The sequence below is a fragment of the Neocloeon triangulifer genome, unplaced genomic scaffold (assembly GCF_031216515.1).
Source record: "Neocloeon triangulifer isolate White Clay Creek 2 clone unplaced genomic scaffold, ASM3121651v1 ptg000003l, whole genome shotgun sequence".
In the NCBI taxonomy this organism is placed as follows: domain Eukaryota; kingdom Metazoa; phylum Arthropoda; class Insecta; order Ephemeroptera; family Baetidae; genus Neocloeon; species Neocloeon triangulifer.
In genome coordinates, this window is record NW_026775546.1 from 857,219 (window position 1) to 873,149 (window position 15,931).

At 35.3% G+C, this 15,931-nt stretch overlaps 5 protein-coding genes across 6 annotated transcripts in view; 3 read left to right on the top strand and 2 right to left on the bottom strand.

Annotated features, from left to right (window-relative positions):
* LOC132192924 (UDP-N-acetylhexosamine pyrophosphorylase) overlaps positions 1 to 15,931 on the top strand; it is a 99,173-nt gene that overhangs the window by 25,422 nt on the left and 57,820 nt on the right. The gene's annotated exons all lie outside the window — the stretch shown is intronic.
* Positions 6,292 to 7,718, bottom strand: LOC132192476 (transmembrane protein 69-like). The gene is made up of 3 exons (XM_059612459.1): positions 7,530 to 7,718; positions 7,110 to 7,438; positions 6,292 to 6,806 (listed from the first exon to the last, which is right to left on the bottom strand). Exons 1-3 carry the CDS (start codon positions 7,530 to 7,532, stop codon positions 6,464 to 6,466), a joined length of 675 nt encoding a protein of 224 aa, XP_059468442.1. The 5' UTR covers positions 7,533 to 7,718; the 3' UTR covers positions 6,292 to 6,463.
* LOC132192513 (hepatoma-derived growth factor) lies at positions 8,125 to 9,915 on the bottom strand. 2 transcript variants are annotated; one of them, XM_059612501.1, is made up of 6 exons: positions 9,783 to 9,915; positions 9,403 to 9,601; positions 9,269 to 9,348; positions 8,905 to 9,200; positions 8,674 to 8,845; positions 8,125 to 8,617 (listed from the first exon to the last, which is right to left on the bottom strand). In XM_059612501.1, the coding sequence occupies exons 1-6, from the start codon at positions 9,857 to 9,859 to the stop codon at positions 8,287 to 8,289; spliced, it is 1,155 nt and encodes a 384-aa protein (XP_059468484.1). In that variant the 5' UTR covers positions 9,860 to 9,915; the 3' UTR covers positions 8,125 to 8,286. The 2 variants fall into 2 exon arrangements, with proteins under 2 accessions (XP_059468484.1, XP_059468485.1); XM_059612502.1 differs by having other exon boundaries at positions 9,703 to 9,864.
* On the top strand, positions 10,028 to 12,212 carry LOC132192835 (uncharacterized). Its single transcript, XM_059613006.1, has 4 exons — positions 10,028 to 10,207; positions 10,798 to 10,917; positions 10,982 to 11,129; positions 11,227 to 12,212. Exons 2-4 carry the CDS (start codon positions 10,894 to 10,896, stop codon positions 11,685 to 11,687), a joined length of 633 nt encoding a protein of 210 aa, XP_059468989.1. The 5' UTR covers positions 10,028 to 10,207; positions 10,798 to 10,893; the 3' UTR covers positions 11,688 to 12,212.
* Positions 13,448 to 15,678, top strand: LOC132192429 (small glutamine-rich tetratricopeptide repeat-containing protein alpha). The gene is made up of 7 exons (XM_059612392.1): positions 13,448 to 13,600; positions 13,737 to 13,930; positions 13,984 to 14,108; positions 14,161 to 14,310; positions 14,884 to 15,144; positions 15,330 to 15,377; positions 15,437 to 15,678. The coding sequence occupies exons 2-7, from the start codon at positions 13,748 to 13,750 to the stop codon at positions 15,552 to 15,554; spliced, it is 885 nt and encodes a 294-aa protein (XP_059468375.1). The 5' UTR covers positions 13,448 to 13,600; positions 13,737 to 13,747; the 3' UTR covers positions 15,555 to 15,678.

Consider the following 15,931-nt stretch of genomic DNA (forward strand, 5'->3'; position numbering starts at 1 on the left):
AACATTTCGCTACGATCGAGTGCTCTCCATATTGATAACGGTTTCTGAGGTCCCTAATTTTGCTTCTTCCTTTGTCACGAGGTGTTCTGTGTCTGTTTTTTTTTTTTTTTTTAGTCCACATTGCAACAAATATTATTCACATTCATTTTTTTTTAAATATTTATTTAAGTTAGAATTTTGAATATTTTAATTACAGAAATATTGCTTTTTGTGTGGTCGTTAGATAAAAGGTTCAATTTCGAGTACATACTCTTACCAAGGACATTATGAATTAGCAGTTATTAAGAAAAAATACTTTTTTTAAAAATCAGTGTTGTTGTATTTTAGAATTTACAGAAACTAATCTATGGTCTTAAAGAATTTTTTCAAACTTTTTTGACATGGTAATTGTTGAGATAAGTTTTTATTGAATTTTGAAATAGAATATCTATAGATGAAAAATTTGTTGAGCAACTTTGTCGGATTGATCAAAAAGGTTTCCGTCTTTTCCTTGGATGCTTTGAATTTATATAAGAAAAGGCCAAAGCAGGTCCGTGCCGCTGTCAATTGAGATTAGTTGGAGCTTTGACGAGGAGCCGACGGAATAATAAAAAGCGCGGCGCGCACCCCTCGCGACTGCACGCACGCCCCCGTTTTTGGCCACTCCTTTCCACCCTTGCAACCCGGCACTCCACCCCAACTCCCATTGCATTTTTTCTCCGTATTTTCTTAATCAACGCAGACCCCACCCTCCTCTCAATCCTTTGGAAAAAAAATCTGCAGCTTCCATTTTACGTGATGGACCGAGCGACAAGCAAAATAATAAAAATTAATCAGCCTTCGCGGGTGCTGCAATTAAGATGCAAATTTACGGAGACAATCCAATTTGGATCGGCCTGATTGTTAACAGTCTGCCGGGGGAACGTGTAATTTTCTCATAATTTATTGTCGCCAAGAGAGCAATTTGCGCCCAAAGAAAAAAATTTACCTCTCATTTGTCTTCTCATGTAGATGAAAATTAATTTCCCTTTCAAGTAAAATTAAAAAAATCTGTTCTTTATGAAACGCAGACAATTGTTTTTGTCAGAAAACAAAATATTTTGTTCATATTTATCCAGTTTTAAGGGATTTCAAATAATTTTTTTATTATTATTAATTATATTTTTCAATAGTCAGAAATGCTTTTATGGTCAGTATAAAAGTTATTGTTAAGTGAAACAAACCTTCAGTGGTGAATTTTTTAGACCTCTTAGGATGGAGCAGAAAATTCAAACGTTTCAACCATATAAAATTGATAGTTTCAGTTGTTGTTTTTAAACCATCTTAAAAAAAAATTTAATTATTTTAACCTTAATTGAGAGAATCATATATATTTGGTTTCCAAATATTTGCTCATTATCACAAAAGGACTGAAACTATACAGGACAAATTTTCAAGTTCATACCAAAATCAAGGTTGTAATCAATAATAATTGTTAATTACTTATTTATGGAAATGAATGAATCGGGCTTTTTCCTCGTTGCAGAAATTGATTTTTATTAAAAAAAAAATTTGTTTTCAATTTTGCTGTTTTTATTTTGTTTATTTATTTGTTTTTCTTGCTCATGAAATTGGGTCACAGACGGTGACCGAAACTGGTAGAGCCTTTTTTTTAACAATTTCTGCAACGAGGAAAAAGCCCGATTTCCATGATCATCTCCTCGCGTGTCAACTTCTTCAAATAAAAATACTTTTCCAAACAGTCAAAAAATTACACATAAATGCTATTTTCATGAGAAAGAATAAAATTTGGAAGGGAAAAATGTGTTCAAAACAAGAAAAGTTGCTGCCTCTAGAAATCATTTTGCTAAACCTCTCTGAATCCTAGAAGAAAGTTCATGCCAAAATGAGAGTTATTGGAAAAATTCTGGCCATGAAACATTAAAAAAATTTTATTATGCCTGGCTATTTTATCTGTTCAATCAAATTTCATGAAAAATGGCTGCTTTTTTAAGGTAATTAAAGTTAATTTCCATACTAAAATGAGCGCCCTGAATATCAAACATATTCTGATATTTGATAAAACTCCTCAAAGGCAAGGGAGCTGATTTTGAAAGGAGAAAGCGCCTAGTCGTCCTTTATATAGACTGCTTTTAAAATTTCATTAGGATTTTCACTTTGATGTTTAATTTTTTTAGTTTCTTTGATCTTTTTCTTTTGAGGAAGGCAAGGAGATTAATAAACGAAAAATTGAAAGTTGTCTATATAAAATATTTTTTATATCAAAACATAATTTGGAGATTTGAAAAGATGCAGACAAAATTTCGCCCCTTATTGGTAAGTTTGCTTTATTTTAACGCCAAGAAGAAGTTTAATATTAAGAGATCAGATGCCAGGCTATTTAAAAGTTTTGAAATTATCGCCGACAGCGAAAAGAGTTCCTCCTCCTCTCCTCTTTTTGGTTTATCTTGTTCTTAAAATCGCGTGCCGCGATGCCATGTTTGTTTTAATTCCGGCGAAAAGTTGCAGCCCGGCTGTTAATAATGAAGAGGAGGAATTTTTATATTAAATTACGCCGCAGCAGACGAGAGGAAGATAAGGAGTCGCGAATAAAATTTGTGTACTCGCCGGGGAGCAAAAGTTATTTTTCGCTGAACCCCTCCGCTAAATATTTCACTTGCATATTCGGTATGCGTGCCATAAAATTTTATAATTTTTTTTATAGTTGCATACGGACCTCAACTTTTAAGGGAAGGCAAAGCAGTTTTTTTACGCGTTACTTTATCACGACTGACAACGATAAATACATAATATAAAAATAGAAATATAATGAACATAAAATTGTGAAATAAAAAGCATATAAAAATTTCAAATTGTACCAAATCTTAATTTGAGTAAACATCACCTTCTTTCCTGGTTTTTTGTTGGATTTTTAATTGCTTTATAATGAATAAATTTTAAATAAAATTTACATTTTTATTATTAAATTTATTAAATTCATAGAGTTTTTGTTCTTTTAATTTGAGGGATCTAAATTTAAAGCTTAATCATCTTAAATAACTGCCAAACTAATGTTTTTTATTAAAAAAATCAATATGAAATTTGCAAAGAATATTCTAATTTCTTGAGCTGAAATGTCGTACTAAAGGATACAGGAAATTCATTATTTGATTGATGACTTCCTAGAGGCATTAAAAACATGAAGTTTTTCTTATAAATTTTTCATGCGATTATTTTTAAATTTGAAAACACCATCAAAATTAAAAATAAAGGTATCTCTAGACATTTAAACATTCAAAGGATAACTAATTTACGTAAAATATTATAATATAGACTCAATTTTTGATTGAAATTATAACTTTTTTTTTTATAAAAAATGACAACGACAGAGAAAGACAAGATTTGAGTTTTGCGCCTGTCAAAATGAAGATTTGCAGCCTGCGCCACATAAGTGTGTAGCCGGTTGCCTATCTATCATATCGCAAAACCTTTCGATTAAGACAGAGAGTGACGCACTTCAAGATTGAAATGTCATTTTAAGCGTGGCGCGCAGCAGGAAATGAACGGGGCAGATTGTGTTCTAGCTTTTTCTTTGAAACGAGGAAAACCCCGAAAATTAAAATAAAGTGCAGAGGGTGAAATTGCTGTCGAAATCAAGGAGGAGTATAGTGCGCTCATTAAGTTAGAAAAAAGAAAAGCGTGCGGGGACGCTTTCTCCCTCTTATTAGAGAGTGAACGTCTTACGTTTCTGTTATGGCCAAAAAAGAATAAAGGAAAAGTAAATTTGGGGAGGGGTGGTTGAAAGAAAAAAAGAGAAAAGCGCTGATGAAGAGGGAGATAATTAAAATGGAAAACTTGAAAGGCAGGCAGGGGTGGAAAAGACGCCACGTTCTATTTGTTGACAATAATAATGGCTGCAGAGAAAGAAATAAAATTGCCGTATAAACAAAAATCAAAATCATTGGAATTTACGGAAAAAATAAATATTGATTAAAATATTATTCTCTGTAAAAACAAAAAAATCATACAAACAAAATGTCTAACTGTAAATAATTTATTTATTTATTAATAACTCTTTTTCAAAAGAAATTTTTAACGTGGATTCAGAAACTGAGCGAGGAAACCATTGTTCGGAAAACGAATTAAAATTTCTGAATTTCAACTTTTAATTGGAAATTTTAATTATTTTCAAAACAGATTAAAATTTATGTTTCCAAAATAATTAATAAAAGAATTTTAGAATTTTAAATAAATTATGAAAATAATTAAAATTTCCAACTAAAAGTTGAAATTTGGACATTTTAATTCGTTTTCCGAGCATTGGTTTTCTCGCTCAGTTTCTGAATCCACGTTAAAATTTCTTTTGAAAATTTAAAACGGAAACTGGAACACACTAAACTATCGCAAACACGACAACAACTCTACACTAAAAATTCCAAAAAACACTCACGCACACTAAAAAATTAACAATAATAACTATTTGTTGGAAAAGTCAAACCAAATGAAGCTTGTGCTCAATAATAGAAATCAATTTTTGGCAATTATTGAAAAACAGTTTGAAATTTTAACCACCATTATTGCAAAGACTTAATTTATTTTAATTTATTTGACGATTTGGCAATGAGGAGCTCTGAAATTTTTTGAAAAACATTTTATTTAGAGTTTTTAGCTGTTAAATTTTTTTAATAATTTATTCAACTTTTATATACTTTTGATGCTACAAAAAAAAACTGCATGCATTATTTTTTTTAGAATTATTTCTCTTTCTCTACCCTGTGCCGAAAATGAACAGCAACATGAATTTATTCCAAGCCGGGTGAGTGCAAAGGCGAGGAACGCAAATTTATTTCCACCCCCTGAAGCCTCCCCCGAAAGAGGGTGGCATTACTTATTCCATTTAGCAGTCCCTCGCTCTCTCTGTCGAATCTGCTCTTGTGCGCGAATCCATTTTTTATTCAGCGGCCGATTGGATAAAAAGTTTTGCTTCGAGAGGGTGACGTGCTGGGGGTGGGTCTGGACGCGAGGGTGGAGGCGAACGAGGGTGCATCGCCAACCCCACGACTTATCGAGATGACGAGCGAAAGAAATTCTCATTAAAAAGTGTAATTTGTATTTCACCAAATCTTGATGGAAAAGAATATTTTCCTGCAGAAAAAGTTGAGCATGTTATTCTTGTAATAATTCATGACTTTTTCAGGTTAAATATACGTTGGGTTTTAATCACTATTAGCATTAAGGCTCAACGGAATAATTTCTGCTCATAAAATAGACAGTGGCCAATTTTTGGTTTTCTCTGTCACTTCAAATTCTTACTGCTCATTTCTCGCTCTCGCTTGAACTCCTTTATAATCCCCCTCTGTCGGTGCGAACGAGCAAGAAATGAGATCGCAAATGAAGCGTCTTCCCTAAAAATTAAATGTATCTCGAGCGTGAATAATTTTTATTCCTCACGCATCACCAGCCAAATTTTTTTCTCACCCCTTCCCTGTATAAAAAATTCTCGCGTATTCCAGTCCTTTTAAAAATGTAAAAAAAATTTCAAATAACTTTTATAGATTTTTATTTTTTAGTTTGCTTTCAATAATTTTTGGATATATTATGCTCATAGCTCATATATATGATTAACATGTTTTGACTCTGATATAATTTTCCAATCAACTTGAAGTATATTTTAATATTCACTAGAATTCGGCTTTTCAATTAAGACTGCAGCAAGTCGGAAATAATTGTAAACCTTGAAAAAAAATATACAACAGGAAGCCAACAACGCTACTTTACATAAATAGTTTAATAGATTATGTTATGTTTGAATAACAACAAATTAAATGAAAAATTCTTGTTTTTAATCCCAGCATTAATTGTATGGTTGTGATACGTTTTAAACTATGTACAAAATTAATGGAGAAAAATAAATGATTTAAGAAAAATATGCACCATTTTATAATTTTTAATTCATGCTATGCTTGATATAAATCGATAAAATAAATACAACAATAAGCAATAAATAATATGACTGTGCCAATAATTTTACTCTTTCATTTCTTGTAAAATATCCCAAAATAGGGTCAGAATTTTGAAAATTCTGACCCTATTTTCATAATATTGAATGAGATCATAAAAAACTCTTCACAAAAATTACTCTCATCAAATTATAATTTAATATAGTCTCAATATTTTATTACATATCATTCTAAAATTAAATATTTCAAATTATGGATCAAGATAAAAATTTTAAATTAAAATTAATTTTGACTGATTTCAAGCAAATACTCTAAACTTCGTATACATCTAACTTTTCTAAGTGAAAATGACCTGTTCAATGAAATATTAAAATCAGCTGAAATAATATAAGAATTTATAACTGATAATCTCTTCGTTTGACAAATGAAAAAGTATTAATATACGTAAAATACTAAAACAACTTTTTGATTTATAGTTTCTAGTTGTAAGCGCTGAGATTTATTTGCACAATAAATAAGTATTCGAAGATCTTGGCATAATTATATCACTGGCCAGTGGGTTTTGACTGTTCTTTCTGCTTCTTGTGGGTGTAGCTGAGGACGAAGGTGGCGAGCAGGGATGTGACGGCCACTGAGGAGAGCAGGACACGCATTGACTTGAACCAGTGCGGGTACGGGCAGTCCTTGGCCAGGTCGACGTAGGCCACGGCCGAAAGGGCGGTTGCCGTGGCTAGCACGCCTGCTGGGTACGGGGCCGCCAAAGCAGCGACGGCTGCCAGGGACGGAGTCACGCTCACGCCCAGATTCTGCATGGTCAACTCGCCACCTGGACGCAGGGCATGTCCCCAACGGACACCTCCGAGGAAGGACAAAATGGACGCTCCATACCTAGATATAGAAGCAAAATTTTTTTAGTTGTAGTAATATTAGGAAATTATCTAATTTCAAAAGAAAAAAATTAAAAAAATCTGATTACATTTTTTTAAAATTTCTTCAAAATTTCCTAAATTAAATTTAACAGTTTGGTTTTGACTCACAAATAATAATTAATCAATAATCTTAAATGAACTTTTTAATTAGTCAATAATTATGAAATTTTTTCGTGAACAAAGTTTTATGATGAATTTTTGGGAAAAAATGAATTTAAACGTCTGATTATATAAAATATTATTAAATAAAATTATTTAAGACCAGAGTTGAATGGTGCCCAGCATGGGGCAGTAGCAGCCCGATGCAAGGGTGTAGGCAGGAACGGCCACAAAAGGGATCAGGCCGGACACTCCGTAGAGTAGAGCAGGACTCGGCGAGTCTTTGAGTCCTTTCAGCACCGAAAGGAAGGTCAGATTCGTGCTCGAAGGTGCAACCGTTGACTTTGATCGATCGACCAAGGTTGGTGCCACTTTTTCTGCCGGTGGTGCTTTTTGCGTGCAAAAACAACTGCTGGACAGCGGAGGACCCAGTGCCACTCTCCGGAAGGAAGCGTTTTGACGAGCTGCCAGGAAAATGATCTTCTGCGAATTCTGTATAATTATGAATGTAAAAATTAATATGTATCGAGAGAAAAAAGGGAGTACAAAATAAATAAAAAGAGAGATGCCTCTCTCACTTTACCATGACTAGAATTTTGGTTGAGGTTGACGACAGCAGCAAATTTTAAGAATTTCGATCAAATGTATTTCTTCGGTTCGTTTGATTCAGATTTAAAAGGATAATGTTGCTATCAACAATTGAAAAATTCAATTATTCTGGAGTGTTTTATGTTTTCCCATCCAACCCCCAACCACGCCCACGTTTCCCTAGCCCTGCTTGCCTCCTTGGCTATAACTACTGCCACCTGGCGGTGTTGTAATTAATGTACAAGATTTGATTTTTTTTTAAATTTGTACCTTCAGGGTTGGGGTACAACAATGGACAGTATGGACACTTCAGTGTTTTTCATTTCCATTATTATAGATATAAAAAAATCGCTGCATCCTAACTGTACCAACAAGAACTATAAAGCTAGCATTTTAGCAAAGATATATGAAATTTATTAAATAATAAATTTCAATAATATTATTTTTTAGTCAATGTTTGTTTCGTAATTGAAATACGAGCTAAGAGCAGGGAACATGCTTAACAAAAGAAAGTAGCAAACGCGGTTAACTAAACACATAAATCATTACAATATAAAGAATTGGATTGAACAAGATCATACATTTCTGAATTAGGTTCAAGAAAATTTTTATTGGTTTCGAATTTAGGGCAACTATGCCCCATACATAAACTCATCCAAATAAATGAATTATCTTAATTTTCACATTTGCTTATTCAACAAAAATAAGCATTTTAGGAAATATTTCTCATAGCAAATCATTTTTGAAAAATTTTACTCGTAGTTGGAAAGGTCAAATTCTTCCCCTAACCCCCCTTCAAGGTCTTTTCCAACACTTTCAAGAAAATCATATCTCTTTTTCCTTTCGCACTTCACAGTCATCTCCAGCAATTGCATAGTGTCTTTGTCAGTCCAGTCCTTGATATCAGCTTCGATGACAGTCTCAGAAATGGTAGAACAGATTTTACGAAGCTCTTGCTGGAGTTCTTCTTTGACGCACGAGTTGCGCACAAGGTCAACGTAAAACATGACGTTTTCGAGTAATTTTGAGACCTCGGGACGGACTCCTTGGAACAAATCGAGCCGGCATTTCTCTCTTCTCTGTCTGTGGTTGGGAAAATTGATTAGAAAAATTTGATTTTTTTACAATGATAACATTACGGATAAGGATTGTACTCAGAATGGAATACTGGTTGTTCATGCTTCTTCTTCATATGCTGCAGATGGCGGTGCCCTTCAGACGTCAAAACTGTCTTTGCTAAATCTTTGTAGCTTTCAAGGTTATCTCCAAAAAGGGAACCAAAAGGAACCCACAGCTCACCCGCTGTGTTTTCTAGTTGAAATATAATATTTTGTCAAGTTACAGCACACTTCAATTTTTATAAATCTTACCATGTACTTCCTCTTCTTCCTCACTTTCTTCATCTTCATTTTGTTCATCTTCACTTTGTTCATCTTCATTTTGTTCATCTTCACTTTTTTCACCGTCGCTTTTTTCATCTTCACTTTGTTCATCCTCACTTTGTTCATCCTCACTTTTAGCAACCTCCGTCTTCACGAAAGGAATATTCATATTCTTATCAGCCTCTTCAATCGCAGACATCAGTTTCTTGGATTTGTAGTCTTTGCAAATAATGGTTTCTCTTTCAGATGCATAATCTTTCAAGTCGCTTTCTTTTAGTTTGGCCCTGCAATATTTTTTGAATACAAATAAAGCATTGTCATTTCAAACTTCACACAAACAAATTATACTAACGTATTATGTGTTTTGAAGAAGAGCACCGAGTACTGCCTGCTGGAAGATTGTCCATCCTTGCCTTCAATTATTTCCTCCACCTTAAAAATATGAAATGGTCAAAAACGTTAGCAACAATTTCTAAGTTTTATTACTCTCGAGGGCCACGGAGGGAATCCCTTCAGCCTGGCAAAAACAATCTGTCCACATGTGAATGGAATCGACTGCTTCTCCTCGGCTGGCTCCACTTTCTCATCACCAGCCGAGTCTTCCATCTTCATCATCTCCATCTCGTGATGTGTCAGTTCAGTCTTCGCTAGTTTTGTCTCAATTTCTGGGAATCTCAGTAGATATCTAAAAAGGAAATAAACTTCAAAGTGACGAAAATAAAAGGATCCAAAAGTGGCCGAAATTCAAAACGGAATTTGTGTAAGTGAAAAGATGAAGAACCAAACCTGGCGAAAGCGAATTATGTGTGTGCAATGTACAAAATAATTAGTCGAAGTCGATGAATTTTATTCGTTATATTGTTTACCTCTGATGAAGGAATGTATGGTAAAAAATAAAAGTAGAAGCAAGAATATATGAAGGAAGTAAAGTAAACAAACACATGCAACAATGCAATATGCAATTCTTATTGGTTGGTTATGATCACGACAATCACGTGATTAAATTCTCGTATATTTTATGCCTGATAGATGGCAGCAGTGCGAGCAAAAATTGTTTCTCGCGCGGTTCCTTCCCGTTCTGTCAACCACTCGCCGCGGAAAGCAGCGTGTTTTGTCCTGTTTCTTCTTGTTGGTTCTCTGCGTTCTCTGTTATGTTCTGTCTGCCTCCAAACTCTAAACCTGCATTCAACAATTTTCTGTCTTTTGCCGCTTTGCCCGTTTTTTTCGTCCAAGCAAAAAGTCGTTGAAATCTCAAATTCTCCATTTTAAACTGCAGTTTTCTCGCCGAAATGTACGTATAATGTGAAAAATCGTTCTCTTATTTGAATTATTGAAATTTTAAATTTATTTATTCAGTCTTTTACATGTATAATTACGTACACACAGGATGGGAGTCCGAATAATCAGAGAAACGGTTCTTGCAACGCATCTTGACGCTCAGAAACGATTCTAAAAGTAAAAATTCTTGTGAAACGATTCTCATAGAAAAGAATTTTCGGGGGCAGAAAAGGATTTTTGAAAGATGAACGAATTTTAAAGGCAGAAACGTTCCTCAAGAATCCTTGCACTAGAATCTTTTCTTGCGGATCGTTTCTGGGATTCGTCAATTGCGAGTGCCTTATTCTCTGATATTATATTTGAACCAATAACTATGTACATAAATATGTTAAACTATAGGATTTTACGTTCAATCTTCAATAGTTCTCCTGGGATAGCAATTTTTAAAGCAATGCTATCCTTTTTGGAGGACTGGTATTGATGAAAATAAATTATAAAATAGCCTTTTTTTTAAATTCACTGCAAATTCATTAAAAATACTGTAGAGCGATGGTAACAAATTAATTGTTCGATAATTCACTCTACATATTTTTTTTTTTTTAGAACTCTTCTATCGTTTGGAAACCAGAAGGTCGCCGCAGAAAAATTTCAAGATCCTCACCTACAAACTTAAAAAGGAATCTGTTTTTTTTTTTTAGAATGGCCCAACAACAGGGACTGCCGGTAATTAAAAAGCGAATATTAAAAAAAAAATTGTAACATTTATTTTTTATTTTTTGATCCGCAGGATCTCGTGACCACTGGTCTTCAGCCCGCCACCATCTTGATCCTCCAGGCGGCCAACCCAACCTTGCAGTCCATCTCTCAATTGGACAAGTTGGAGATGCAGCTTGTGCTGCGCGTCAATTTGGTTGACCCTGTTCGCCAGTGCTGGGGTAAGTTTTTATATTTTTCCCTAATTTCTATTTAGATAAAAATCTGATAAAAGTTATATATTAAATATTGAACTATTTTTTGCATTGCAGCTTGCAGGAAAGCCCAGACTGGCACAGATGATCTTAGACTTGCTTGGCGAAGTAAACGCACAGCAGCCACCTGCCATCGCACAGCAGGCTCAACCGCAGCAGGCCCAACCGCAGCAGGCCCAACCGCAGCAGGCTCAACCGCAGCAGCCTCTACCGCAGCAGCCTCCAGCCAACGCACAGCAGCAGCCTTTGGTGGACGCTCAACAGCCTGAACCTGCCCAACAGCAACAAACACCGCAGGAGAAACCCCTGCGTTGCATGACTTGTGGGCTTCGCCCCGTCACTCACTTCTTCAGCAAGTGTTTTCATGTGGGAATTTGCGAGGGTTGCAGGGAAGACATCTTGGACAGGGACGTTTGGCATGCGGGTGATGCCCGAGAGGGCTTGTGTCAGGTCGTTGCCTGCCGCAAACGTCACACAGCCACTGAAATTGCAGCTATTTTCCTTGTGTACGTAGACAAGGAATAATGTCTCTCCCTTCTTTTAGTTTGTTGAAAGTTACATATGTTATTTCTTCAAAAACACAAGGACATAATTATTTTTGTGATAGTATAGAGCCATGCAAGTTCTTTATAATGTGAAACCCATATATGTTAAATTGTCACCCTCTTGTAATATTAATTTAATGAAGAGATCATTTGTCATGCAAGTTCTAAAAACACGTTAATTTATTATTCTCGCAAGTAAAGACTTTTTGTAATTGAGTTTTTAATTATGGCGTGAAGTGTGCAAGTGATTGCTAAGTGTTTTTACGAGAATGACCATAATGTTAATTTAAAAACCTGTATATGAGTTGAAAGATGAGAGTGAGGGTGCCGAAAATAATTTCGTCAAATTCACTTATGTAATTAATTGTTAGAATATTTGACTTATTGCCAGTAAAACTATAACATTTGAAAGAGAATAGAATTCTGTCAAAAATAAGGAATATTATGTATACTAGATATAATACTTTTATTGTTCTGTAAAGAATATTGTTGATTTACACCTCAAATTTCCTCAAAATGGTGTTAATATGTGATGATTATATAATAAGAAAAAAATCTGTTCTCTATATAATCTAATAAATTCCATTTAAAAAATTCAATAATATTTAAGTTCTAGTCATATAATAATATCCTATAAAAATACAAATAAAAAACTTTAAAAAAAAATTAACATAACAAGTAGTCTTTTGTCCCTGTATTTTTATGATTTTGATTTCAAACTTTAAAATTGTCTCTCACTGGAGTACACATATTCTTTCTTTTTGCGCGCTCTTCTGTTTAATTTTAGCTTGATAAATCTAATTGGCCAATAAATCTCTCTGTTCATGGCTCGCGATCCTTGGTTCATGCATGTGATGAAATCAAGGATGAAATTATCGCTTATTTTTATTCCTGATAAATAGATGGCAGAGAAAGCAATATAAAATGCGCTACGCTCCAGAGATAAAGCAAGGCTACGCTCTGCAACCTGCGACACGACAAGTGACTCACCTCTCACCTCACCTTCCACCTGCAATGCAAACGCAAACTCCGTTACCAAAATTTTGTCTTAGTTTGTCATGAATTAAGAATTACTCATTGCTTTGTGCTAATTATCCTTCCGATTTTCTAAATTATTTGAGAAGGGAACAAAATAACAAAGCATTTTCGGTAAATTTTCCAGTTTTATATTACGAGGACCTTTGTCTATGACAACCTATAAATCATGCTCATCGACTCTGCTGTTGATCTCTGATCAGTTTATATTACTCGAAGGGGTCGCTGAGGTCGGCGAGCGGTCTAACTTAAAATTTTTAAAATCCAGGTCAGTTTATATTACTCGAAGGGGTCGCTGAGGTCGGCGAGTGGTCTAACTTAATTTTTAAAATCCAGGTCAGTTAACTGACGTTTATATTACGCGAATGGGTCACTGAGGTCGGCGGGCCGTAAAACATAATTTTTAAAATCTATAGGTCAGTTTTATTACTCGAAGGGGTCGCTGAGGTCGGCGAGCGGTCTAACTTAATTTTTAAAATCCAGGTCCAGTTTATATATTACTCGGCGGGCCGTATAACATAATTTTTAAAATCTATAGGTCAGTTTATATTACTCGAAAGGGTCGCAGAGGTCGGCGAGTGGTGTCTTACTTAATTTTTAGAGGTCAGTTTATATTAATCCGAAGGGCCACTAGATTCTCGTTTACTCTGGTTTACTCTATGCCTGATAGATGGCGGAGCGAGCTAGAAATCTGCTACGCGCTGTTTCCTGAGACCTCTGTTCTTGTTTTCGAGAAGCTCTTCCATACACAATACAGCTGGTCGCAATTTTATGACTCATCTTTGGAAGTCAACTCAAAAATTTCTTTAAAACTGCAAATTTTCTAGAAACTCCGCTTATCGAAGGTCCCAAATTTAGGTGAGTTGAAAGGTTAAATTGAAGCCCTAAATTAAATCTCGTTCAGAAATATATTTGAAAACACATTGTTTGCTGAAAACCGGCAACAGAAACAAACCGGGAGTCATGTGCTGATGTTTTGCTTTGGTGTGCATAGGTTTGAGGGACATGGACGACCGCAAGCGCCTTGTCAGCAGCTTCCTAGGCTTCCTGGCCGACGAAGTGAAGGCGAACCGCCCTTCCGAGGAACTAACCGAGAGTTTGGAGGTGGCCATGCAGTGTCTCGAGAGTGCCTACAACGTCAGCCCTGCTAATGACCTTTCTCTTCTCTCGCTCGTGCAAAAACAAACAGTTCGTCCAAACTCCAAACTTTGCTTCTCCTTAAAACTCAATCTGAATTACAGAATCCCTTTGCTGGTGCTGCGGAGGCGCCGGTGGACGCCAAAGAAGAGGCTGAAAAGTGCAAGCTGCAGGGAAACAACCTCGTCAAGGAGGACAACCACCTGGCCGCCATTGAGCAATACACCAGGTTTATTTAGAAAAATAATTCTCTGTTCATTAAAAAAAAAATCAAAATTTAGGGCGATTATGTATGATGGAAAAAATGCAGTCTACTATTGCAACAGGGCGGCCGCCTACAACAAACTGGGAAACTTCCACGCCGCGGTCATGGACTGCAAGACTGCTATTCAAATAGACCCTTCGTACAGCAAAGCCTTTGGAAGAATGGGGTAATTTATGGGCAATAATTAACATCTTAAAAGTTTTAAATAATAAGCCTTGTTTATGCATCATTCAGAAGTACTTTGGTTTGCCATTAATTTCATAGCCTGGCATTTCCTATTTCCACATGAAAAATATTAAGGATGGGTTGGTTCAATTTTGATGGGGTTCGTTGAGTGTTGAATTTATTCGATTTTAGGTCTGTGTAAGAAAATTTAAGGTTTTTTCAATTTTATTTCTGTTGAATCTAGGGTTTGTCTTTGTTTGAAATTTGACAGATCTATAAAAATTACTGAAAACAATAAATAATTAAAATTAATTCTAAAGATATTCATACTTTTTAAACAGATTGGATGTTCAAGGAACTACAGTTTAACATTGCGGTTTTAGATAAATTATTTTGTGTTAATTTTTGATTTAGTTTTAAATTTTCCATAATAATTAATAATCATTAAATTATTTTAAACACTTGAATAAAGAATATTGCTCCGTTTGCAGAAATTTGACGCAACTCCCCATGATTTGCATTATCATCAGTATTTTCTCCAATCTCATTGTAAATTTGATTGTTCATTTTCTAGAGTGGCCTATGCGCAGCTGAAAATGCACCAGGATGCAATCGAGAGCTACAAAAAGGCTTTGGAGTTGGAGCCCGGAAATGAGACTTACGCAAACAATTTACGCATCTCCCAGGAATTGGTCGAACAGCAAAGCCAACAGGCCGTTCCAAACTTGGGCGCGGCCTTCCAGCAGGGTGGCTTCCAGTTCGGACAGCTTCTCAACAACCCCGCTCTTGTCAACATGGCAACACAGCTCATGAATGACCCCAATATGAGCCAAGTGTAAGCTCAAATGGGTTATTTTAGTGCAAATTAATGATAGTTTAAATTCACATTACTAGGAAGTTATATTTTTTCTTATTCAGGTCTTATAAAGTTATTATAAAAAAATTTTCTCTAGGTTTTTATATTAGCTTTTAATCTTTGCAGTTTGATGTAATTAAAAAAGTTTTTCTTTTCCCATTTAGAATGAATGACATAATGTCTGGCGGAAGCGTGGATGCATTAATGCAAGCGTAAGTTTATTAACTATTTAAATTTGCTCGAACTTTCAACTTCTGACTGTTCACTTCAGGGGTCAGAGTTTAGCGCAGCAACTGCAGTCAACAAACCCGGAACTGATTGACAATTTTCGACGCACCATGGGCCAGCCGCCGAGAGAGACGCCACCCCGCGACCCTGAGAACCAGTGAGGAGGCTCTTGACCTCACCTCAATAATATGTTACACACTCCTAGCCGATAGAACTGTCATCTATCCATCCTTGGATTTTATTAAAAACCCGTCGAGATTAACAACAACCTGTTTTAATTTTGAAGAAGAAAAAAATACAGATTCGTACAAATACAAATTGGTGTTTAGCATATCCATGACTCACACATTACCTGTTCAAATATTTAAATTTTATGCGGTCGGACGCGGAGTCATTGAAAAAGCTTTTGAGCTGCGTCCCAGTTTGCTAAGTGGTGCGCACTCTTTACAGCCTTATCAAGGCACACACTTATCTCCCTCACCTGTTTGCTCCCAGCTCACTGTTACAATAATCCAATATCACACATTTAGTGTACCCG